The sequence below is a fragment of the Varroa destructor genome, unplaced genomic scaffold (genome assembly GCF_002443255.2).
Source record: "Varroa destructor unplaced genomic scaffold, Vdes_3.0 BEIS01000001.1, whole genome shotgun sequence".
In the NCBI taxonomy this organism is placed as follows: Eukaryota; Metazoa; Arthropoda; class Arachnida; order Mesostigmata; family Varroidae; genus Varroa; species Varroa destructor.
In genome coordinates this window covers 38,119,125-38,143,569 of record NW_019211454.1, presented here as the reverse complement: position 1 = coordinate 38,143,569, position 24,445 = coordinate 38,119,125, and the positions used below count along the sequence as shown (strand labels likewise).

The 24,445-nt window shown below is 40.9% G+C and overlaps 2 protein-coding genes across 4 annotated transcripts in view; both read right to left on the bottom strand.

The window, feature by feature from the left end:
- The window catches only part of LOC111255491 (mitochondrial coenzyme A transporter SLC25A16-like), an 87,966-nt gene continuing 63,521 nt past the window's right edge, over nucleotides 1–24,445 (bottom strand). The window contains exons 1-5 of one of the 3 annotated variants that reach the window (XM_022817507.2): nucleotides 14,864–16,081; nucleotides 9,766–10,014; nucleotides 7,673–7,842; nucleotides 1,896–2,056; nucleotides 1–1,435 (exon numbers count right to left, since the gene is read on the bottom strand). In XM_022817507.2, the coding sequence (XP_022673242.1) occupies nucleotides 1,264–1,435; nucleotides 1,896–2,056; nucleotides 7,673–7,842; nucleotides 9,766–10,014; nucleotides 14,864–14,921 (810 nt within the window). In that variant the 5' untranslated portion in view covers nucleotides 14,922–16,081 and the 3' untranslated portion in view covers nucleotides 1–1,263. Of the gene's footprint in view, nucleotides 1,436–1,895; nucleotides 2,195–7,672; nucleotides 7,843–9,765; nucleotides 10,015–14,863; nucleotides 16,082–24,445 lie in introns of those variants that run through there. The other 2 variants (XM_022817506.2, XM_086978275.1) reach the window with 2 other exon arrangements.
- LOC111252855 (uncharacterized) lies at nucleotides 21,397–23,790 on the bottom strand. Its single transcript, XM_022811401.2, has 3 exons — nucleotides 23,328–23,790; nucleotides 22,706–22,849; nucleotides 21,397–21,979 (listed from the first exon to the last, which is right to left on the bottom strand). The coding sequence occupies exons 1-3, from the start codon at nucleotides 23,447–23,449 to the stop codon at nucleotides 21,475–21,477; spliced, it is 771 nt and encodes a 256-aa protein (XP_022667136.1). The 5' UTR covers nucleotides 23,450–23,790; the 3' UTR covers nucleotides 21,397–21,474.

The following is a 24,445-nucleotide window of genomic DNA, read 5'->3' as shown; positions in this document are numbered from 1 at the left end:
TAACGTTGTTAGAAACAGTGTTATTTACTATTCTTTTTGTTCGTTTTTTTTTCTTTATTATTATTATTATTATTATTATAAAATGTAAAGATTAACATCAAACGTATAGAAGTAGCAACGTTTTGAACATCGTCTGTACTAATACCACGACAACGTATACCACTAGATGTAAAGGTTCGTAAGTCGTGTATCGGTTCTCAAAATGTCGGGAGCAACACCTGCCTCCTTCCTTGACAAATATTTTCAAGCAACATGTTTTTTCTCGTATTTAGATACACTAAAAATTCCGTATAGACGTTGAATATATATACGAGGAGAACGAGCCATTAACTATGCGCACCTATTTTAAGTGTGCACTATCCCTGGCCGATGTCTCTACGATACACAAACATGACAACATATGCACGGTATACACATACTTCGTACTTATCTACCGTCTGCGTGTGTGTACGTATATAAATAAATATTTGTCTTTGAGCATTTGCTTCTTCAAAGCAATTCTTCATTGGCGAAGAATTCTGTGAACATTGCAAAAGGCATTAGGGAAGATATTGAGGACGTCTAAAGACGAAAAATAGAGTCCGAACCGGTGAAGCTGCTAGAGGGTGAACAGTTCGATTATTGGACAGTAGTAAACAGCGCGCGGTTGTCGTTGCCATCATTAGTCGTCCCATATAATGCTTACATAGATGTACGTTCGTAAACTGAAGAGAGCGCTATTGTCGATCGCGTAGCGTTCTATTTGACAATATAAGGTCCTCCGTAAACGCTCGTCAGGGCGATTGTGCGTTGTTGCATGCAGATCAACATTAACTAATGACATCGCCAGAGAGCGTCTTATACGACATTGACATATAATTACGATATGTATATATATGTATATATATATATATATATATATATATATATATATATATATAACAAATGAAAAAGAACAATTACGAATAAACTTATATATTATACACCTGATTATAAATACACGCATTCGGCCACATAATAGCAATGATCTTAGCTGTCTCCTTTTTGTTTTTGTCGTTTTCGACAAAATGGTATGTTCATCTTTCACCATTTTCCTGTTTCCATGAATGAATCAGCAAACACTCAGAACAGCAACTACTACGAAGTTAGCGCTGGCACCGTTCCTGGCAAAACGTCGCTCACTTAGCTAAGTTGAAGGAATTCAAAAGCAGCTTGGTTACTTGAATTTGAAATTCGAAGGCGGATTTATATCTCAGATAGATTTTCTGTAAGCACATGATGATATTAGTTAACTCCAGTGTCGAGACCGAGAAGCTGCTTCATTACTTCGTATGTTGAAAAGGATACGGCTACCATGGGAACAGCTCGAAAGTAGTTGGCTGTCATGCCCCGATAGAGACCGCGCACCACTCCATGTTCGCGCCACGTCAAAATAAGCGCTCCGAAAAAGCCGATACTGGAAAATAGGTGCAGATCGAGAAGCGAAATGAATATAAACGTATTAGTAGATGCTTTAAAACAGTCTAACTTGTTGTTCATTTATTTACAGATATCGATCATCAGCAGCAGCATTGACGCGTGCCCGACACATGCATATACTTGTCAGATCAATACCGGTATTGACTTATCTCAAAGCAAACGTTTTAAACCACTACGCATTTTATGAATGCAATAGCAGACCGATAAATGTACTTTTCCTACTAATTAGTCCTTGCAAATTGAGTCGTGAGCAGTCACCGTGCTTTACTATGAGAGACTTCTACAACATCTTGGTCAAGACATTGTCGTAGCAATATATCAAAACGGAACTTAAAATGCCGGTGCTCTGTGTGAGGATCAAGTTTTTCAGAAGTGGTCAAAATGCTCTTCTGGCTAGGCAGGCCATTGGGGACCACCAATGAGCCGAGTATACTTACTTATACTTATTCATTTCCTTATACATTAGACTAAGTTGCATTCGTCTTCGGGCAACGTCCATCGGATAGCTGACAGTTTGAGCAATTGCTCCAGCAATACCGCCGCACAAAAGTTTGCCAGGAACGTTGAGCTGAAGTCCGCCGGAATTTGTCAGATTGGGCTGGGCAAAGACGAACGGAAATTGAAGCAAGAGTACTGCTTTGAGTTGTTCGAATACGTAAAAATTGATTCCCGCGTAAGGGACCATTCCTATCAGAGTAGGTGTTAGTCCTTTGTAAAGCGCTAATATTCCACCCTCCTGGAAATTAGAATACGTAACAGACACAAAGTGAATCTTCTAGAGGCATTTGTAAGAGAGAAATTACCTACGCGTCGAACCAAAGGTTGAACGAGCAAGTACAATAACAAACGTAAGACCCATTAGGTACTAATGACGATTTATATCCACTCTACGCATCGTTAACCCATCAAACCGAGCAAAAATCGCGGTCGCATTATTTACCCTGCGGATGAAACGCTAGTAGTTCCATCCCGGATAGGACGTCACTGCCCGCATTCGTCAGTTAATTTGCTAGTAAGCCATTCAAAACAATGATAATTATCCTGTCTTTATTACTTTGTGCATACAGCAAACGCTGTAACTACAAGTTGAAAGCTTTGACACGTAAGACCTGAAAAAAAGTTGTCTTGGGGTCGTTTCCTCACAAGACATTACAGCCTTAGAGATAGGAATATTTTGCTTGGGTCACGGTATCTTTTAAAATATAATCATAAATTTTCAACATCCGTAGCTACAATTCACGGACACTGCACGGCGCATATTTCATCGGATCTTTTATTTTTATGCATATATAGTTCAAGGTTGCTGCTGTTGATAGCGACAATTTGTAACGAAGTTTTGAAGATTAAGCTTCGACAAGCACCAGGAAGCGAACGGCCGCAATAAAAATATACAATTATATTTATACAATAAAAAAAATTGTTTTAATTCTGTATACGAGGTTAAATTCGACCTTGAATTCGACCCTAAATCGACACTTAACAATCTTTTTTTTTTAACATTCAACAACCGCCTAGTAATAATAGGTTTATCCACGCTTGTCACCCGGTATATGCCGCTATCAGAATTTGAATGAGTTAATAGTTATTAATTATACAAGATTTATGAATGAATTTACATATTATATTTACTGTAGAATTTATTTTTAATACTTTTACAAAGTGATACTAGACATATTCATAATTATATCAGTAGCATCGTTTGAATGTTCGTATCGATAGCTTTTGTTAGATCTCTTCAAAATTTCTAATATCCGCAGCAATTAATGCTTGCACGAAAAAACGGGCTGCATGTACGAACCGTAGACGCAGACTGTTCCCGTACAATAAAATTGAATTAGTATGACATGCGAGTGCTGTTATGCTTCGGTGCGTTTGAGAACGATGGTCGGTCTGATGCACGTCCGCCCGCTAAATCGCAAGGTAGTAACCAGGAGTATAATTCGATTCGAGCCGACGATAGGATAGACGCGCTTTTATCAGCTGGACGTATAATCCTTAAGCAGCTGCTTAACTGCTGACCGTAAGTTGAATGTACGTAAGCCGTTGCTTAGACGCCAGTGGGCTATGAAGTTTTTCATTGAAACATTTAATCACGATCCCTTGTATAGTCTGATGATTGGCCTTAGCAATGATCGCAATGAGGCACCAGCGTCTCTCGGTGTATCGAGGCTAACTATCGTCATATAGTAAGGGTTTCAAGATAATCATTGGATGAAAACCCACTGCTGAAACAGGAGATACTAATGGCAGCTGTTCGAAAAAGTACTCGAAGCTATATCGTACACGCCAGAAACGTGAACAGTATTAACAAATCCAAGTTAGGATTAAAGGCTGCCAGGGCAAATGCTTGCTCTTCATTTTAGCCAATGCCAAAACTTCCATTTTAGCACGAGTGAAGCTTCTTACGCAGAGAAGATGAGAACACGTAGGGCGGAGATCGCTATAGTGGCGACTTCCTCTATATCTACCCGCTCTGTGGTTGTCCGTCGTGGAGAAAAGCTTTTAGAACTTCCGAACCTCGAAGTCCGGCCAGTCAAGGCCAGAACGAATGGGTATCCTTGGAACAACTGTCGCAGCTCTTGAATATTGATGCGAATATAATTAAAACTATCTGTGCGTCAGGTAAACTTACCAATAGCGCATAACCCAAAAATGGGCTAGAACTTGCACAGGTATGAGATACTGCTGCCATTCTACACCGCTTTGTTGCAGTTTTCGATGACAAATCTAAGTCGCGTGTTCTCAAAGTATTGTGTTTTACGACTTCGAGCAACAGTGCGGTACTATAAATCGATTTAGCTTTGATAATAATTTAAAAACTAAAAGGCAATTTTGATATGTAACAAATTGATTGAGTAATCTATTTTGGTTTGTTGTCTTTTGTTGTGTATGTGGAAAATAACTTGTTTTCTATGTATTATGTACCTAACTTCTGCAGTTGGTGACTTTTCTTACTCGAACCCTACAACTCGCCCAGCAGATAAGTTGGGCAAAGTCAATTTGGCAATGGAAACACGCGGACGATGAAGCCAGCAAAACATAGCAAGGGACCGCATTAAACAAACGCAATACAAATGTTTTTCTTTCTTTTTTTTTTTGTTTGTTAATTCATGCGTTAGGGTGTGTGTAGGCGTTCTGCCGGAATTAAGAAATAGGCAGTGGAAGCTAAAGACTACGAGACCTAATGTCTCGTGTTATCAATGTTGGACTGCAGCGAGCTTTGCTCAGAGAACATCAGTTATGCATACATCTGAAAGTGCTTCAAGTTCAATTATATTCCGTTATTGAAAATGTGAGGTAGTTACGCCTTACGCGCTTTATGTTCAGTATCGCTGTTATGTATTCTATCAGATAGACGGTTGGTTTTCAGCTCCCAGCAATGAGACAAAGTCTGTGGGTTCGAGACATTTCCCGAGATATAATCTACGAAACGAACTGTCACTTGTTTGACAGCAAGTAAAATGAAAACTGTACTTTATAAAAACAATACGTCTTTTATTGAAAATCTCTGCCAAAAACACTAGTGGAACCGCCATTTCTGTAATGCAGACGACAGCTAACAAAATTGTTACGGAAGGAAACTAACCCATAGCTTCGTCCTCGCGAGTCCCGCGTTCAATGGCTACTATTACTCGTATGCTGCTTTGCTTACTGTAGCTTCGACCGTGTACGATCCATCTGAATTCAAATAAATTTACTTAGCTTCCCAGATATGTGCTTCTTATCCACAGACGACGCTGTTGTCATTTCAATAGCTTGCGATGTTCTACTAGAGCGTTATAAATAAGCTATTTGTTCTTGCTTCGAAATCATCATCCTTGCATAAGTGACGTGTCATCAAACGTCGCCTGCCTTGCTATACCTGCGATATGGACTTGAGCCGACTGAATTACTCGAAGGGTCAAAATGTCTTATTAAATGTACAGTACTAATACTGCTACCAGAAATGTACGTCCTGCCTCTATAAAATTTCGCTCGTTTAGAGAACTAACGACGTTCCACCGAACATATATATCTATAGGAAATGTTTATAATCATTCCATACCGATTTCGTGTATTGATCCATTATACATAATATTGCACATACTTGTCGATAACATTAGTAAGAAATCCGCCCTATTTTTTCGATTCAGCTGGCAGAAATATCAGGTGTTATTGGGAGCTTGAAGTATATGTGATCCATGTTTCCAGGTGAGTGATTGATGCAGCTATAGAGTGAATTTTTGTTAATAAAAACGAAATGACAGTAACGTAGTTTTGCTTTTTCAATTGGTTAGTGAACCTGTCATAAGCCTTTTAGTCATCCGTAATTCTATATTCGTCGGGGATCATCCGCGGAAGTCCCACAGTAACTGTTCGGAGTAATAAGATGCCGGTCTTTTAGCTCTTCACGTGTCGCAGTGTCAAGCATCGATCATGAAAATTGAGTAGACGAATTAGCTTACGCGAACATATATACCCAGTCGATTTTTACTTTGTAAGCACCTAACAGAGGCGAATAATTAATGTTCGTATACTTCTCGTGCTGTTTTCGTCAAGCTTTTCTTGTCCCGGTGGCTTTGCCATAGTGCTATTCGAGTGTTAGCGACTAGAACTACGGCGTCAACAACATGATCTGTAATACTAATGCAGATGGTAGTGTTGTTTAGTTACTTAAATGCATTTACCTATATGAAGAACAACTGTAGATAGATAATAAAGGTTGTAAAGTACGTCGTGCGCGTTGTGGTGAAAATCGCTTTGTGGTTGATGTATTGCAAATGACGCTGGGGTTGTTATATCGATCCTGAATGTGGCAGTTTACAACGAACAATGCGTAGTCGCCGACATTGGCGGCGGTGTCGCTGCTGTTGCTGCTGCTGTCACCGTCAAACTAGCGGAAAGGTCTGCTGCAATGTAGCTGTACCTCAACGAGCGTATGTGAGCGTCTTGTCTTGCGTGTTTGTTGTATATGTGGGTGTGGGTGTGTGTGTGTGTGTGTGTGTGTGTCTGTGTATGTATAGAAGCGTGCCTGCATGTACTTCTTGATATGCCTCCTTGAGAGATTCTTTTTGGATCGCTGATGCCGGATTGGTGATGGGGTGTTGTGCTGAAGGTGAGCAACATGTCAGACCAGCTTCCTGTGCGACGCAAAGTTGTAAAGGTTTACAAAGAGTAGTTCAACGAACAACTGCTGCAGTTACCGCGTTGCGAGTGAAGAGAGTGAAGCTGCCCTACGACCATAACGATGTTGACAGACACAAGGTCCCGGACATAATCAACGTAAGCGTGCTCAAGTATTATCGCATCTACCGTGAAGTTAACGATTAAGTGTCGTTAACGGCAACCGTCTTACTGTCGAATAAGCAGAACTTCTAACAGAGTGTAGTGCAATCCTTCGAATGACACATTCGAATGACACAGGGCTAGCTCGTCAATCGTTATTGCATCGTAGTATACTATAATACGGGCAGGCAAGAAAAAGGCCGACTGATGCGGAAACTGAATGGTGGCTGGAGGGGGTGTGAGAAAATGGAAACCGCTGAGACGAAATATAGTGTTACTTGCTGTGTATTTCTGTTACTAATTTCTATAGTATTCCTTCTATTTCGTTAGCCGACAGTAGAAGAACAGGGTCTATATTGTGAGACAGGAAAAAAACAGTTGACGACAGCAAATTGCGGTAACAAACAAAGAAGCCATGCAGAAGTCAACGAGCGTCCACTGTGTATTGATACACATAATGGTGTATTATGTATACATTTTCAAATACAATGTTGTGGATAACTGTACATTGTGCATTACTTATTGTACAATAATTATTGTCAAAGTTCTAAATTTTTGTCTGAGGACCGCCGTTTATCTATGCGCCGTTTTGATTCTCTTACGGTCCCGGCAACCGTCCTCCATCCCTCTCATTGACACAGAGCGGCGAGTGTTTGATGCTGGTATTATTTGTCCCGCTTTTTGTTCGGGCTGTACTTACAAACACAACTATATGTTTTTTTTCTACAAATCACAACCTTCCTCCCAAACAAACCGGTTAGATATTCGTTTGCATACATTGTGGTTAGGAAGGTTTGCCTCGAAGTAAATAATGATCATAATTGAAGCTCGTTAATGCGTACCATAAAGCTCACACGCAACGGCTGGACCAGCTGTCAACTCTCTTAATATACGTTTAATATAAAATAGGCTTAGCCCCATTATGTTTGATAGATTTAAAGCAACAAACCTTTTTGAAGATATTGACTATCGTATCGAGGATTCCGCTATATATGTGCTGCCCATTAACCTGGAACGCTAACCGTGCCCTGACCATGTCAAGAGGATATGTTGCGAGAACGGCTGTCACACCAGCTGCTGAACCTGCCAAAAATTTACTCGCGTGTGGACTACTCCTACCTAAAAAGCAAACATCATAGTTAATGAAACAAAAGATACGGTTCATCGTTTCGTATAATAATTTCTACAACGTATTAATGCAGTCTATTAAAGCTAGATGCTTGATAAACGTAAAATTTGAATGAAGATAAAATTGGCCAGACCATAGTATAACGGTACGAGACAGCATAAATGTAAAAATAATAATTGAAACAAACAGCAAATATTACAAAATGAATCTTCCTGAATTAACAGTCATTAGTGCTAATTTTCAGACAATTTGCCTCATCCATACACCATGTCCATTAGTAATACAGGCAATGCCTGCTAGTAATACTCGCAAATCGCAGCACAGAAGAAGAATGATTCGGTGCTTAAATGACAAGCAGTCGGGCATTGCACACACATACGCACTGTGTGAGTTCCTACGCGACTGAATACAATGACTGATATCGTAGACTTGTTTAACCTCAATCAGTCTCGTTTTTTTTTGCCGATTTTGGTAAAATAGTGGATTGCCCCAAAGCCTGATATTAGATGGATCCATCCGCATCTGCTCATAACTGATGCTCGCGGTGCAGGTCTTATGGGTGTCGCTATTTCTGCAAAAGCTGCCAAAGTCGTTCCTAATGAACAACAAAACAGCAGCTGCTGAACAGCGAGAAAGCGCCCAGGAAAGAGACAGGTCAACGGGACTTCGTCGCTTGATCCATCTATACAGGCGTCTTTGGGTTCATTCTAGCAGTCGTGTAACCTGCTGCCGCAGTCAATCTGCTGCCGTAGCGGACGACTCACAACAACAGTACATTGTGGCCGACAGGATTCCTTCGGTTGACCCAACTTTTGAGCTCTTACTAGCCATGAAGAGTCGAAGAGCAGCAAAAAAGAAGTGGGATACCGATGGAAAAAGAAGAAACCCATTTCTTAAATGGCCACCACAAGCACTTTGTTTTCGGTGCCAGTGAATCGGCAACGAAAGAAATCTTCGGCGATTGATAAGCCTGGCTATCACAGTCATTGCTTACTACGAAGCATCGTGCACGACAATTAAATGTATAGAAATAGGGAGCGACACACCAACAGGTTTCTACTATGGCGACAGTCCACGAGGCTTAGGGCTGTGGTACTGCAGTGTACAGGGAATCGTATAATAATGGATGCGCTGGCAGTCATGGCATGGCATGGCATAGCATCCGTTAATATGTCAAGCAAACGTCCGTATCAGGTAATTGGCCGGATCACGTAAACATATCACACGATAGGCTATAAGATTTAAATGTATATAACCCTAATGAGGAACACAATGCAACGAACAGGTCATTAAGTCACAGTTTCGGATCTAATCTATAATAGAGTTTTACGTCATTTAATTAAATATACCCTTATAAGAGCTTCATATATTTAGTTTCATACTTTCTGCTTACGACAACAAACAAAGTTCAACTAAAATAAATAAACTACGTTCATATAAAAAGATTACCTTAGATGTATTTATTTATGTTGGTTTTTACACCTGTGTAGTGCTGACTCAGTTCGACCTAGCTGATGAATATTTATCTAGCAAAAACCAAGGTTTTTTTTCTCTGCCACCACTTTATAAATAAATGCACTTTGAAGCTTCGGGTAAGAATAGAAATAGCTAAGAGTAAACTGCCTTCACTTTCTAAAGTTTCCGTTGATAATACTTATTATAAAATCCGTCAGCATCTAATTTATTGCGGGTCTATCTGGCTTTCAAAACTTTCAAAAATAACCACAACCTTTTATAGAGTTCAAATGTTTCTGGTACCAAATAACCACTAAAATATATTAACATCGTAGACTCTAAAAATAGCAAATAAAGTTCTACGAAGCAGTAGTTAGTGCAGCTTTCTAGCCGTAACTTTAGACTAGATTAAAAACTATAGAGAAATAGATTGGTCAGTGTAGGGAACATTCGCTTACCAATGGCAGACTCCTTGAAATGTTTTTTGTACGTCTCAAACGAAAGAAACTGCACAGCTGCGTACGGAAAGATCCTCACCATCATGGCATTATTCCCCTTATAAAGGCCTTTGAATCCCTCCTGAATTACTATACCACGAAGTCCGCTGACGACTCCATGTTGAGCATAATGTACGTTGTGTGCTTGCAGTAAAATTTTAATTCGATCTAAAGGAGCCACAGTTGTCTTTGAAGCCATTCCCGCAATGCCTAGAATGCAACAAGATCTTTTAAGTTATTTTAACATAATGGCAGGCATAATGTTATGCGTACCTAATCTTGTTATATAGCGCTGAAAGTGCCTTTATGATTCTTTTGCAGTCGTTCAATGTTCACTTTGGGATTAAGTGAGGATCATTTCTGATCATTCTTACCTACCTAATCAGTTAGACTCGTTGACGAAAAAAACTACAGTCATTGCTTGCACGTTGACAGAGGTGTATGCCATTTATGCCATAAACCGATGGAACGGAACCTGGTTATAATCAGTACAGCTTTTGAATTTATTGGAAGACCCCGATGCGAAAAGTGCGATGGTCAATGACTGAAAATAGTCTCGAAGATGATGTCCGAAGATGCAACGAATGATCGTTCAAAAGTGTTACTAAAGCGATTGGCATTTGCGATGCTGTAATAGAAATAAAACTCATCCCGGTAGCTGCTTATCGTCTAGCCTGTCCAATGCGATGGTACAACGCCAAGAATTTGGGTCCTTGTACTTTCAAGTGTAACAATAATAAGCTATTTGATGACTATTGAAAATGTTGCTAGAGATGGCGGACGTTTGAAAGTTTTGCCTATTCGAGAAGCGTCTTATTTTCAAGAAAAACAAAAGTTGTTGTTGTTGTTGTAGTCAGGGCGACAGTGTTACTCTAGTCAAAGCGTTAAACCATATTTCTCTATGAAATATTATAGAGGCACAGCTATATGCGAGCTGTCCTAGGGGTTGAATGTCAGGGAAAATTAAATGTTGACACATTTTTCACTGATGTGTACATTATGCAAAAGACGACGCGTGAACGTTATTCCTATGAAACAATATGTGCGTAAAATATCGTCAGTGACTGCAGCGAACTACAGACTTTTCCTTTTGTCTGTATGTTCACAGAATCCCCCTCGATTCGTTAACTTTTCAGCGTTCTTTCAACTGTCTCTATCTGCAGTGCTTAGGACCACAGGTGGCCTTTCGGACCTGTCAGACTCAAGTTCAAATAACGATAATTATAATAGTAATGTTAAAAACACTAATGATTATAGTGAAAATGCAAGTAGTTACTATTGTGAGCGATTTCTTGCCTCATACAAGTGGCTAGTACAATCTAATGGTACTTTTTCTATTACGCTACATTAGTTCCATTATTGTGACGGTCGTAATCGGTCGGTAATAAATATTACACGATCCATACATATCCCTCTGTCCTATAGTCTTGTTTTTTTTCGAAATAGTGAACCAAGCCGCTGAATATTGGCTGACGAAACTGTACGACGTTGTCCGCATATGGTGGGTGAACCTGGGTTTCCAGCCGCCTTAATAACCATAATAACAATAAGGTCAAAATAACCATCGTGTACATCATCAACTAAGCTCAATTAAGCATCACCAGAAGATACATTCATGCTCCTAGTTTTAATACACCTTAAAGGACGTCACCTTCCGGCGCATATCCTCGAGTCGCTCGCAGGACAGTCTAGCAAAAACAAGATTTCGCCCATATTAATCATGTTTCCTCCTTAGTGGTATTAAACGAATTAATGCTGTGAGTATATGTATAGCGAAAAAAATTCCGGTGTTCTCTCAGCCAGTGAATAATATCTCGAGTCATGATGGTGACTAACGTACGATTGAAATAACTAGACTATCTCTAAAATATTTTGGTTCCGTTTAAAGTAGATAAAACGTAACACACAAAGATGGTTAACAAAATTCTCTGAGAATGAACGTGTTAATTATCAGTCATTATAACACTGATATGTAAGCCCGCTCCGGGGCTTTTAACAATTTAGGAAGAAGCGCCGGAATATCACCTACGCCTCACGGCTGGCGTCTAGCAGTGCAAATAAATTAAACTTAGGATATTCCTTTAAAGGAAAAATAGGGAATTTTTTTGCGTGATTTTTTTTTGGTTTGGATAATATTGCTTTTCAACAACAGCTACATATGATTAGAAATGTCTCTGTACGCCATACTACAAGTCATGGCCTAGCTCGGTCCTACTATATCAATTTGGCGTCTGCCTGGTTGATGGGGGGAGCAGGATTCATTGCTTCACGTAAAACTACTCTAGATAGGGTGCTCCGCAACAATCTACTGCTGTGCATTTCGCTGCCAAGCTAGAAACACTGATAGGTATTATCCAAATATAGAGTTCGTCCAATATGTCTCTCCAGCGATATCAATTGTTACTGTTCCTATCCACAGTGAAGCATTCAAATGGAACTAATCTTACATGGTGTCGATTCGGCCATCAATCTGTATTTTCTCCTTCTATTTCACCGGTAATGTAATCAATGGCTACTGCGCATCTTATCACCATTATACGATTTTCACTTGCTAACGCTATCAGCGCAGATCAGGAAGATTTATACAAGGCAGCGGGGTAGATGAGCCACTACAATCATTTATGTGTGTGCATCTGTGTCGAATAATCGCGGAAGACTTTCATCGGTTCGCTTTTCATGAGCAGGGAAACGCGCCGGTATTCTAGCAGGCAACAGTAAAAGAAGAACGAAGACAAGCAATGAATGACGACGGACAATCTTCAGCCAGCCGATTCATCAAAAGGAAGCGAATAGAAAATCCAATGGGAAACTATACGGGCTGTATTTCACACTAACAGTTGAACTTAATCTTTGTCGCCTTTTCCGCAGCCGTCTTTCAAATTGCAGCCACCTGCTAGCCGCATGTTAACTAGGTATCCATCCTATATCTCAAAGTATCCAACATCCCATAGGGCTCATTGGATCGGATATTTTTTTAGATTTATTCGCCTGACTTCTGTTTAACTGAGGAAAAAGCCAACGTGAAGACGTGCTCGGCTCCTTCGAGCGTACATACACATCCATATACGTATCAGGGCGTATCAAATGAATGCACATATGACGCTTAAAAACTGTTGAAAGGTCTCATTGTACATCATACGTATAGATATATGAACTGACAATTACTTTTATCTTGAGTTGCATAAAGTTGGCGCGAATTTGTCGTATGTCACGACAGAAGGAAAAGCAGCATGGAGGAACTATTTTACGCTTCTTAAGTTATGAAGCTAACCTCGACTGAGGGAGCGTATCCAAACGATAGCTTGCCGCAACGTCTTCTAATCTCGGCAATAACTTTTAACGCCGAGTAATACCGGTTCATTACAAATCTCAGTACAGATAAGCGTCCAGACCACTCATCAGTCCAATCAACAATTCATTAGTCTTGGACAAAATAATCGCTTGATATGATTGAAACGTGTTAAACTTATGTCAAAGGTGTGCTAAATTATCATATACCTCGATCCGCTATGAGCAATCATAGAAATCACGGAAAATCGACTGCATACGGGTTAATGTTACGGCTTACACAGAAGTTTAATGGTTTTTAGATATCTGTGACATGTTCATTTTTGCAAGAAGCTTTGGTTTAAGATTTATTCTCAAGCAATTTTTATCAGATCATATTTAAAAAAAAAAACATACACATATCATTATACGCAAAGATTTATCTCGTCTGGCCACTATTGTCATCCGAGTGGATCTTTTTATAAAACCGCGCTACAGTTATCAATGGTGTTCAGAGTCTGTGTAGAATATATTCTCAGTGACGCCTACTTTTAGACAGGGTTTACTTTCGTTGAATGCAAAGCGAGACGTTTGAGAGCGGAACGGGTGTCAAGACACGCCCTTAGTGCTCTAGTTAATTTTCTATTATTATTTGCCGTTCAGGTTAGATTGACAGCGCGAGCTAAAGAAATATTTCTGGAATAGTCGTAATATTGACGACTGGAGTCGTCTTAGTCTGCAGGTCAATGCTAACAACGCGATTCATTTAAATCTTAAAAGCGGGCTTTTTTATTAGCTCAAACACAAAACTATCAGCCAGTCGCATGATGTTGTGAAGTAAAAAAGACGCTACATAGAACGTAGTAACCTGTAAACTGCCTATGTGTTATTTAAAGGAGCAATCCATTTTTGGCGTCACTAACAGATGTAAACCAGCACTTGAAAATGGTCATACATTGTCAGACAGCTGTTTTGTTTCATACTGTTTGACGCCCGAGAGGACAGCTTTCTTCTGCAGCACTATCTGATTGAAGTTAGTTTGAGATGCATGCGTTTATAAACTCGGTTCCGAAGGTCTAGGACGAAAATTTCATTACAGAAAGGCTGTGATAAGGTTACGAATGTTGATCATTTTTCGTACAATGAAAATGATTGATACATTAACCTCGCTTGCGGAATGATGTCCCGGAGGGCTAATTAGTAGCGTTGGTCACTAAGGCCCAGTATCGCTGGCTGAATGCCCCCAACAACTATGGCCTAGATGTATGTACGTACATCCAGCGGAAGAAATAGAGAAGTAAGTTCCGAAAATATAAAAAAAAAGATCCTTTCACCTTCGAAAAGTTTCTCTAAACATAGTGAATCCTTATACTATTTAGATTTCTATATTTTCAGTGAAAATCAATAGTACATTTATGCGTTTACATTACGCTGCGACATTTAGTAGTATAGGAAGATCAATATAATTATGGAGGATAAATATGTTTTTTTCTGATGTTTGTCCTCTGCTTCAGGTCTGCAGAGATATAGAAGAGCCCTTGACAAACGTATCTGACGGTGGAGTGCAGTTGGTGCACTCAGACGTGGATAGGTAGAAAGCGAATGTTGTACTGCATCGAAGCAGTCAGTGACTACCGTTGATTGGAACTGACTTGAATGTGTTATATATATGTGGGTTAAATTGGAATAATTTTACTATTATTTTGTTAATCAGTGCGGACAAATGATTAGACATCCATCAAATATTTATTTGTAAATACACTTAAGTGCAGTAACGAAGTTTGCTCTATACCTCCAGCGATGAAACTTTTCGTCGCAACTGAAGTCGTAGATTGTTGGCCATTGTCCATTTTACCACGTTGAAAGTTATGTCTCCACTATGGAGGACGAATTACTTAAACACCACCGACGTTGTTCGGTCTAGAGTGGCGCTCGTTTCTCTTTGTTTCACTTCCGTGACGTGTGGCTAACTTTCACAGCTGCATTCTATAAATAAACATTCATCGATGAATACTGCCCTGCGGGTCGGATAGGATACGACGCGTATTAATCCAGCCACCGCACAACAACAACAACAACAACAACGGCCACACGAATCCACTAATCACCTCCGTGCGCGCTGGTGACAAAACACTCTCCTTGAATGGGTTCGGCTGACGATCCTTCGTACCACAGTTGGCCAATGAATAGGATCTTGACTAACTGGTTATCCTCTACTGGGAACCGCACACGTTTACTCACTCATTCACGCTCCAACCTAACGTGACAGAGACGGTTGCAGACATCACAGAAACGCATAATGCAGTCTGTGCCACTGCTGCTGCGTCTGTAATCGTCGTCGTCGTCGTCGTCTTTGTAACCACCTCGCATTAGCTGGGTTACCTCTACTGTAACAGTAAATTGAAAGCAAGATCGCTAAAACACAGCCAAACGCGCAAGCAAAACACAAATATACGAAACGGAAAAACTCTTGAAAGAAGGTTTGTTTGTCTGCTTGGTATCTCTTTACATATCTGTGCGCTCGGCGAACAGCTGACGGTTACAGCTCGCAGCCTTCCGAACCCAAGCAAACGAACGTCAGCGTAACGTTGCACCGGAGAGCGCACTACGTTTGTCCACCACCGCGCTGCCCGTTTTCCACAGCTGTTGTTGTAGCAAAGTGACTATGTCGGCGCCGGTAACTGACGACGATCCGCGGCTGTCGACGATCGTCGTCGTTGTCGTCGTACTGCGGTTGTGACTCCACGAAGGGGAGGAATAGCGCAGCAACTGCAAGAGTCGCTAGTCAGCCACTCTCCGTCAGCAGTTTTCGTTCAACGGACGAACCCCAACTAGTCGGTCAGACGGCCAACCATACGTCCATATAGGCAGGCAGGCAGGCAGGCAGACAGACAGACAGACAGACCAACCGACCGATCGGCCGGCCGCTAGGCGAGCGAGATCTACGTAGCAGCAGCAGCAGCGACGGCGACGGCGACGGCGGCGGCAGCGGCTGGCAGCTGTTGTGCCAGTGCAGATTTAGTGGTGCAACCGTTGCTGCCGCTGCTTTCCTGTTGCTGCTGTTGTTGATGCTTCTTCACTTCGGCACCGAGGGGGAGATGGGGGGTAGGAGTAGAAGGAGGAGGGCGATGAGAAGAAAGAAGTAGACGTCGTTGTCGCAGTCACCGTAGCGGTTGTTACCGCAGTCGTGGAAGGTGTAATAGCGCGCCAAAGATGCCATCGAGCTTAGATGACCGGGGACCCTGATGGAGGGCAACGAACACCAACGCCGCCAGGCGGTAGCAGCAGCTCGATGAGGAGGCCGTAAACGAAATACGGTCACAACAAACGCCGCGGTGGGTCACAGCTGCATGCACAGGACCGGCCGCATCCTTTGTGCCAACGCTAATGGTATCAGTACCAGCAGCACCGTTGCCAGCTTTACGCTTAGCATTATGCTCTATGTCTGTGACATTTAGCACGAGATGTAGACGAGCTAGCGAATCGCTAAGCGGAGCTCGAGCACCTTATAAATAAGAGATGTGTATCTAACTGATGCTTCGCGTTTCTGTCTGGGTTCGTGCAACCCCCATTACTGCCACGCCATTGGCTACGGCGGTGGCGGCAGGATCCGCTGTGCTGATGCTGTTCAGAGTTAATGCCGGCTTAGAGGTCTAGTACGAAGCGACAAGCAGCAGTGTCACATGTTTTCCCACCCTGGGAACATCGAGGCCATCAACTCATATTTTTTTCCTGCCAGTTTGACTTGGTATGAACGGAAGGGGGACACTACGATCAGTCTTCTGATATTTTCGAAGCATCGTACAAATATATTGACAGGACGTCTTGTGGTTGTGTCTTATAGCTTCGCTCATACAGAGCTTCCGTCACAAATAATACTAACACCCAACCGATTATCTAAGCTTAGCGAGTTGTAAAGCATAAGTACATGAAACTTAGCGTTTCATTTTTCGACATTTAGCCCAAGTGCAGTAAGAGACTGAGGATATGTTAAAGAGATGCGTAGAGCTACGAATAAAGATGTGTGAGATTCAGCAAAACCGATTGGGTTGTTATGTAGCATTGGCGGCATCCACTCGAACTTTTGCTTAATTAAGTTGAATGAAAGAAACAATGATATCTAAACGCGTTCCACAGCAGTAAAACACACCTTATTCATTCAAAGACGTCGGTATTCAAACCAGTTTTTACAGGTAGAAAAAAAGATCTTTTACCTTTTAGTTGCTTTGTTTCGTTAAGTATAGAGAGAGATTTTCTATGTCTAATTTCTGTAAAAATCAACGAACTTTAAAAATCAAAGATTTTTTGATTTATTATTTAGCCCATATAATCATCCATGTTAATTACAATATCAAGTTATTGTATTTACTCTCCTCAAATGAACGAAAGACAAATTTAATAGGCTGTTTTTTTTGTTTGAATCAACAGCGAAATAGGGCCTTCTTGAAGGTGATTTCTGCCATATGATTCGGCATATGCAGTTTCCCCCAAAGATTTATACGCAAGGTGTGATTTTTCACTAAAAAACATTTTATGACAGAGTTACATGCTATATATATCCGGAATAGAATTTCAAAAAAGTCGAATGAAGCATGTACTCAATTACGATTTACTTATTTGCAAGTACAACCTAAATATCAGTTGGCACTATACTCTTGGTGTATCGTAGATATTCTTCAAGTTTGTCCGAGGCGATCGTAATCGTGTTACTGAGATCGGCGCGCGTTTCAGCCGCGATGATCGCCAAGATAGACATGCCGTACGGGCGACTCGCCGCTGCTACTGGACGTGCAGGAATTGCAACAGTATCAGACGTTATTTGTTCAAGGTATGATGAAGGGTTTCCCCTCACGACGAAAAATTTTCCTACATCCGAATTTGGTAGTTCCAGATTCGCCAATAGGCGTCTGGGTTTTCGCAACTTTCCTAGTGGAGGTCGTTTGCCCCGAGAGGGAGGTAGACGCAGAACTGTCGGTAGTTGAGCAGTATCTCCATAGAGATGACGGACTCGATCCCTTTTACTAACTCCTGGTTCCTCCGTACACTTGAAGTCATCCAAAATTTCCTTTTCATTAAAAGTCGTCGATGATGTCTCAAAAGTGGCACAGTCGTCCAATTGGGCTGAACTATGACCACGTACATCGGTGGGTCTTTGGTAACATCTGCTTAGCTTTGAGGAAGAATCTGCCCTCACGTCCATAGTAAATTATACTAGGTATCAACAGCAGGTTGCAAACTGTGTCTACGTCCCGGGAACGAAGTTGATCACTTCAACAATGGGCAACTGAAAAAAGCAAAATATCGGTCGAGTTTTTATGATACCAATACCGGTGACATTTTTCATTTATAGTGCCTTTATAATTCTGTTACAAATTAATTTCGGTTGGACCAGTAGACCCAAATTAAATTAAATTAAATATATTATTTTTAGAATGTAAATAGATAAATAAAAGATCTTAAACATCAGGCTACTAAAAACGAATCGGGCGGATTGTAAAACTGGATAACTTTTACATTATATGGTGCTAGCACATGAAATTTGCTTGGGAGGTACCCCAGTCTTCTCGAAACTTATGGATGAGAGGTGATCGGTTTCACTGTAGGAAAAATAAGTTCAGACGGAAAATACCCTTCAGTCTTAAAAACCAATGTTTAGTAGCCAAATTTTTGCTACTGGAAAAACAGAGCGCTTCGCGAATTTGTCAACGATTGGTGAAGATATTTGGCAATACAGCCTAATCCGAAAGCATAGTACATGAACTATGCGAAATTTGAAAAAGGAGACTGGAATAAGGCCAGTAAGAATCCGATTAACTGCCACAACGAAGGAAGTTTTCTCACAATAACAGGGTCTGAGGCCTAAGGGTTCCGTCGTCTAAAATCGGCATTCAACATGTGACGTGTCACAAAATTAGAACATAACTACTGAAAATGCGGAAACTAAGTAAAAAAATGAGTTCTTTATGAACTGACTACAGGCCAATTGGAAATGCGTGCGATGTATTCCACTTGCGATTTGCGGAACTTTAATCAACAAAAAAGTAGCACACGGGCCCCATAGACGAAGAAATAGCTCAACCTCTATCGCCGGCCGCGAAGGGCACAAGCGAAAGAATAGTGGCGCTCTGGGGGAACTTTACTTCGGTGGCAGAATTGAGTTAATTCGGATATAACCTGGCGGCAGTATTTATAACGGACATCAGTGGCATCCGCTACTAAAAGGTGCTCGTCAAAAACGAAATAATGAATACAGTCTGCTAGCTCCAATTATTCAGAAGACTCATAAATCATTGGTACGGCAATTGAAAGCACGCAATCTGATTCTTTCATGACAACGTCAGACCTCATTGCCGTGCTGCGTGCATCATCCTGAATTGAGCAAATAAATATCTAACCTTAGCTCACCGATTCTTTTGATCTCATCCCGTGTCGTTACAGGGCTTTAAAAAAAGAACTGATGGGAAGCACGTCCCACTATCGATTAACTTCGAGAAGCCATTGATGTGATTGAAAAATCACGTATAGAAACGCGAATGATGGCGCTGGCACCAGCGGGAGAAAGTTAAAGGAGAATATTTCTAATATATTAAATCATGGTACCAGCCCCACTAACTCAAGAAGTTCTTCATTTCGAAGTATGCCGGATTCGCTCGTAACGGCCGAACAGCTTAAAGAAATGTTTACCGACCTTCTACATTGACTTTTATACAATGCCAACGACTCAACAGTGTCCAATCAGTTAAGGTGCATTTTGCGGTAGGGCAGTTCGGGTAGGAAGACTTTCGAAGGCGATCAACCTTAAGTTTGCAATTTGCATTACGTACTAACTAACAAGGTACACCAAACATCTGCCTCAATATGAACGTTTAAATTATGACCTAGGAAATTATTAGACAATAGCTTTTTTAAGATCTACCTCTGCGCCCTACATACAAAACGGACTAGACGCCATTTTAGTTCACAGTATGGATCGATCGAATCTTGACATAAGTGTACGAGGTCAAACTTGCTCTTGGGGAAACGTATCTTCCAGTTTACAGATCCAGGCCACCAGATAAGACGCAGTTTCCAACAACGCGTCTACCGAGGACTGCGAATTTGATACATTGAGCAGATTATGATACACAACGAAATAACATTCTGTTCTAACATATTGTTCATAGAAATGTATAGAGAAGTGATCAAAAACTACATCCTGTGGAGCAACGATGTCTGAAAAACGCGCGGAATATTCACTTTTAGTTTAAATCATCATGGTATGTATTTACACGCATAATAAATGTATGTGCAAGCGAAACCTGCTCTCTTACAATACACTCCACATACGCTGGAAACCTATAGAATAGACCTAAGCTTCATCTTGTAGACTCGTGAAATTGATTTGATTCATATACAGGGTGTGACAAAAAAATTAAATATTTATCGATAGTTTTCAGTTGTGTAGACTTCACTTCTCAAGCTCGTTTTCTTATGACGTTGCGAATCCAGTCGTCGAAGTAATTATTCTTATGATCTGGTACTCTTGTCACTTACCGGACATCTCGCTGATACCCTTGCGATAACTATTTAATGCTCGAGAATAGGCTTACCACTAACGATTTTGATTGGCGAGAGTCTGAAGAAACCAGTCGCAATAGATCAGCCAGCCGCCTGGGAGAGAACCTGCCAAGCCAGCAATATGGCTTCTCTTTCTCTCAAAACTATGGAAAGACGAGCGTTACCATGCATCTAGATCACTTTTCGACGACTTCCTTGGCCCATAAACGACTTCTCTTGCACATGGATAGCACGATACTTTTGCAGGTATTTTAATTTGACGTCTCAGACATAACAAACAGGTAAAACGTTATAGAGAACAACAAGTGCTGTCCAGTTCTGCAGGACTGTCTGGAGATAAATCGCTGAGTGGCTCCCTACCACTTCCTAAAACCCCAAAGTAACCGTTGAAACATTGATATTTCATCAATGTTTCAACGGTTACTCCATATACAGTGACTTCAGAAATACGGTGGAAAGTTTATGTCAAATGTGTCAAAAAAACTCGTTTTGAGATACTGAGCCACTAAATGAACTATGTCACCTATAGAATATAACCCGAAATTCAATTTCAAGAAATAATTTTCAATTTTTTTTAATTTTTATTTAAAATTTTCATTTGTTATATTTAATTTAATAATAAAAAAGATTTTCCGTTTACATTACCAATTGACCAGTAGAAAAAAATAGTTTTTTTGTTTTTAAGAATAATGTGAAGTGCAGAAGTAAGCTAATATTAAGAAAATAAATGTTGGAGTTGGTTTTCTTTACAAAGAAACAAGGCTCCAGTAGAGTTTTTCAAACAAGGTCGCATTTATTGAGTAATATCACTCTGTCAGTAAGAGCTAATTGCCGGAACTACTTAATTTACATACTTCCACTTGAGATGCAGGACAGTGACGAGGTCTGGGTGGCCCGTGATATCATGATGATATCGCTGGGAACTGTGACGCTTCTATCAGTCGCGTTTATTGAACCCTTTGTTATCGTCGACGGATCTCTGGGCTCGGTAGGATCCTGACCGAAACAGATTTTATTGGCTCCCAATATTCGTTTCGATCCAATCAATCCTTTAAGCTTTGGCACGTCGACCTTCGACGGGATACTGCCGGCGTTGAGTTCGGGGGAACTAGACACGAACGTGACATTCTTACTGGATTGTTGTTTCACGGTACGTTGATTGTTTTGTTGCTGGCGACCTCGAGCGCGGGCCCGGTTCATCCCACCTAGGGTACGCGCAGCAGCTGCCGCGCCGGCCCTTCGATCGGTGGAGACAGGTGAGTTGTCATTGATGCTGCATTGCGAGGGGTGCCTGTTCGGCCTGATGCACCCATGCCGCTGATAAGCCTGCAATGCGCGCCTGCGTCTTCGACTAAATTCACATTCACATATATGCGCATCTATGCAAACACAAACTATAAGCGTAACAGTATCAATACGCGATTTGTACTCGCTGATTCAATTAGTCCAGTAGCGCAAATGACAAACCTCAGTTGAGTAAAAATGAGGACAGAATTACTTATATAGTGGTAATGGTGACAATACACCTACATATGCGTGAGGTTGTATAACGATTTAAAAAAATGTTTTTACGAGTAACGTGGCAACGATCATACCCACTTTTGGAGCGTCTGATCCTCATTCAAATGTTAACATTGTCATGTTATAGTACAGCTCAATTTATACAAAGCATGGATGACGCTCATTTAAAAAAAAAAAACGCCCAAAAAAGGTAACCCAATTTTCTATTGAGACGATCCAAGTACGGGTTAATAAATCAATAAACAGTGAGCTAGATACAAGGAGACTTTCCACTATCCCTGTTACTGGTACTCGTGTCAGGTTTTCGCCATATTCTGTGTTCTTTGATTCACGTATTACGGCGAAGTCGACACTGGATAACAGCTGTTTAATAGCGCACCATCAACATTCTACGGAATATTGTTGTCTTTACAAAAGAATTCCATAGCCGGATTTCTGGATATGTCACCTGGCTAGCAAATAGTGAAAACACGTTAGCTTATCGATTAGCGTGTTACTACCAATCACGCTGCAGATCAACGTATAGATTTCTATCCAAATATAAAAAAATCCTTACTGAGCCCAGGCAGATACAATTCTCATGTCTCCTTTCGACGATGGCCGAGACGCATAAACGTTTCGCGAGCTACCTCTATTGCCATTGCTGCTAATCGCCGCCGTTGTATGATCCACCAGCATCGAGGTGTTTGTGAACGGGAATCTGTTTTCATTTGGAACACAAATGAGCAATATACAAATGATCCTTTCACCTTCGAGGCACCGACTCGCTTATTGTAGATCATATGTCCATACAGATCATAATCTACATCGATACATTCCACTTGCAAGCCTGTTCTAGGTAGAGTACTTCGGATGTTAACTCGTGTCCTGACAACATTAAGGTGACACTTTGTTGCCGGTGTTTCGATATGCTTTTAGGGCACCTCTTTCCTTGGACTACATAATTGAGGCGTGAAAACAGACCACCTAGTTACCCTGTCTAAGAAGCCTGAGGGGAGTCCCTCTTATCACCGACCTTACCTATACTATGTGAATAGATTGCCTACTTAGTTGAATTGTGTTACATTCCAACTGTATGTGTCATGTCCGCATAATTTTTAATGAAATCATCTATATTCTAACAGCCAGCTAGGAAGGCTAATTAATCAACTCATGTAGAAGGCATCAATCCCTGTTACCTTCTGGGAGGATCGGTCTGCGTCGAGCGAGAGTCCGTAAAGAATACACGTTTGGAGTCGATCCGGCGCTCATTGCTGGCTGAAGTTACTAGTTGAGGGAAATCATTAGAGTCATTCGGCATTCTTTCAAAAACACTTCGTTATTCCCATTAATTTACTAACGTCTATTCGCTTAAAAGACACAATACGAAATGCCGTGGAGCCTTTTTCTGAGGTTGTCCTGAAAAAAAGTGACTTACTCTATAATTCTTGACTTTTGGACACGACGAACACCCACATCAGGATCCCAGTCACCATGAGATGCAACAATATCCTTTGTGCCAATGCTTTCGAGTTTAAGTGCCAGTTACGTTTTCAAATGAGCACTTAGATGCCTTTTCTGATTAGTTAGCGCTTAGCGAAATCTTCCTAGCGAAGAAGAACATGATTTACTGAGGCTTTGATAGCCTACTATCCCAGTTCAATGAATAAACAGCAATTTCAAAAATATTAGATATTCTTTATAAATATTACATAAATCTAGAATCATTTTATGAATGTAGCCACTGATGAATTTTAAGGTATCTACGAATCCTAATTATCGAAGTAAAACCTCAGAAGCAACGTTCGTTTGAGGTTCAAAAAGGTCGTTTAGTATATCTTTCTTTTCTAGGTAATTCATAGAACGTGCTTGAACTTGTTGTGGGAAATAGGGTTGCGTATGTTAAGCAAAGATAGGAGAGACTCGATTATTTTGGTAGCAAACGTGAGCCCGTTTTTCAGTCTATTTAGTTGTGTCTCGGTGTCGACCTGGCAGACCTCGAGTTTTACGGTCATGGGCATTCTTTGTTTCTGCACGAAACGAACCGCGTATTGCCCTGTGCTCGGGTTCGAGCCTAGACCACAACGATTAGAAGGCAATACGTTACCTACTAAGCCATCACGGAGACAACTCCGGTTGAAAAACATTTTGTAGCTGTGTCCTAGTGTCACGTATGTATTTTTATATGGAGCACGTTTATTTTCACGCTATTCTAATTGCATAGCTTATCACTTTCACTAGCCTTGTTTCGCACAAACATGATCTATCAACATGACACACCGGATAAACTAACGGAAAAATTATCTTATGCTGATTT

What these genes read in the sequence shown, in the direction of transcription:
- LOC111252855 (XM_022811401.2), bottom strand. Translation starts at nt 23,449, where the DNA reads ATGCCGAATGACTCTAATGATTTCCCTCAACTAGTAACTTCAGCCAGC. An exon ending in CAGACCGATCCTCCCAGAAG is followed by an intron (nt 22,850 to 23,327) that starts GTAACAGGGATT and finishes AAATGAAAACAG; the next exon opens with ATTCCCGTTCACAAACACCT. An exon ending in ATTGTATCTGCCTGGGCTCA is followed by an intron (nt 21,980 to 22,705) that starts GTAAGGATTTTT and finishes ATGTGAATTTAG; the next exon opens with TCGAAGACGCAGGCGCGCAT.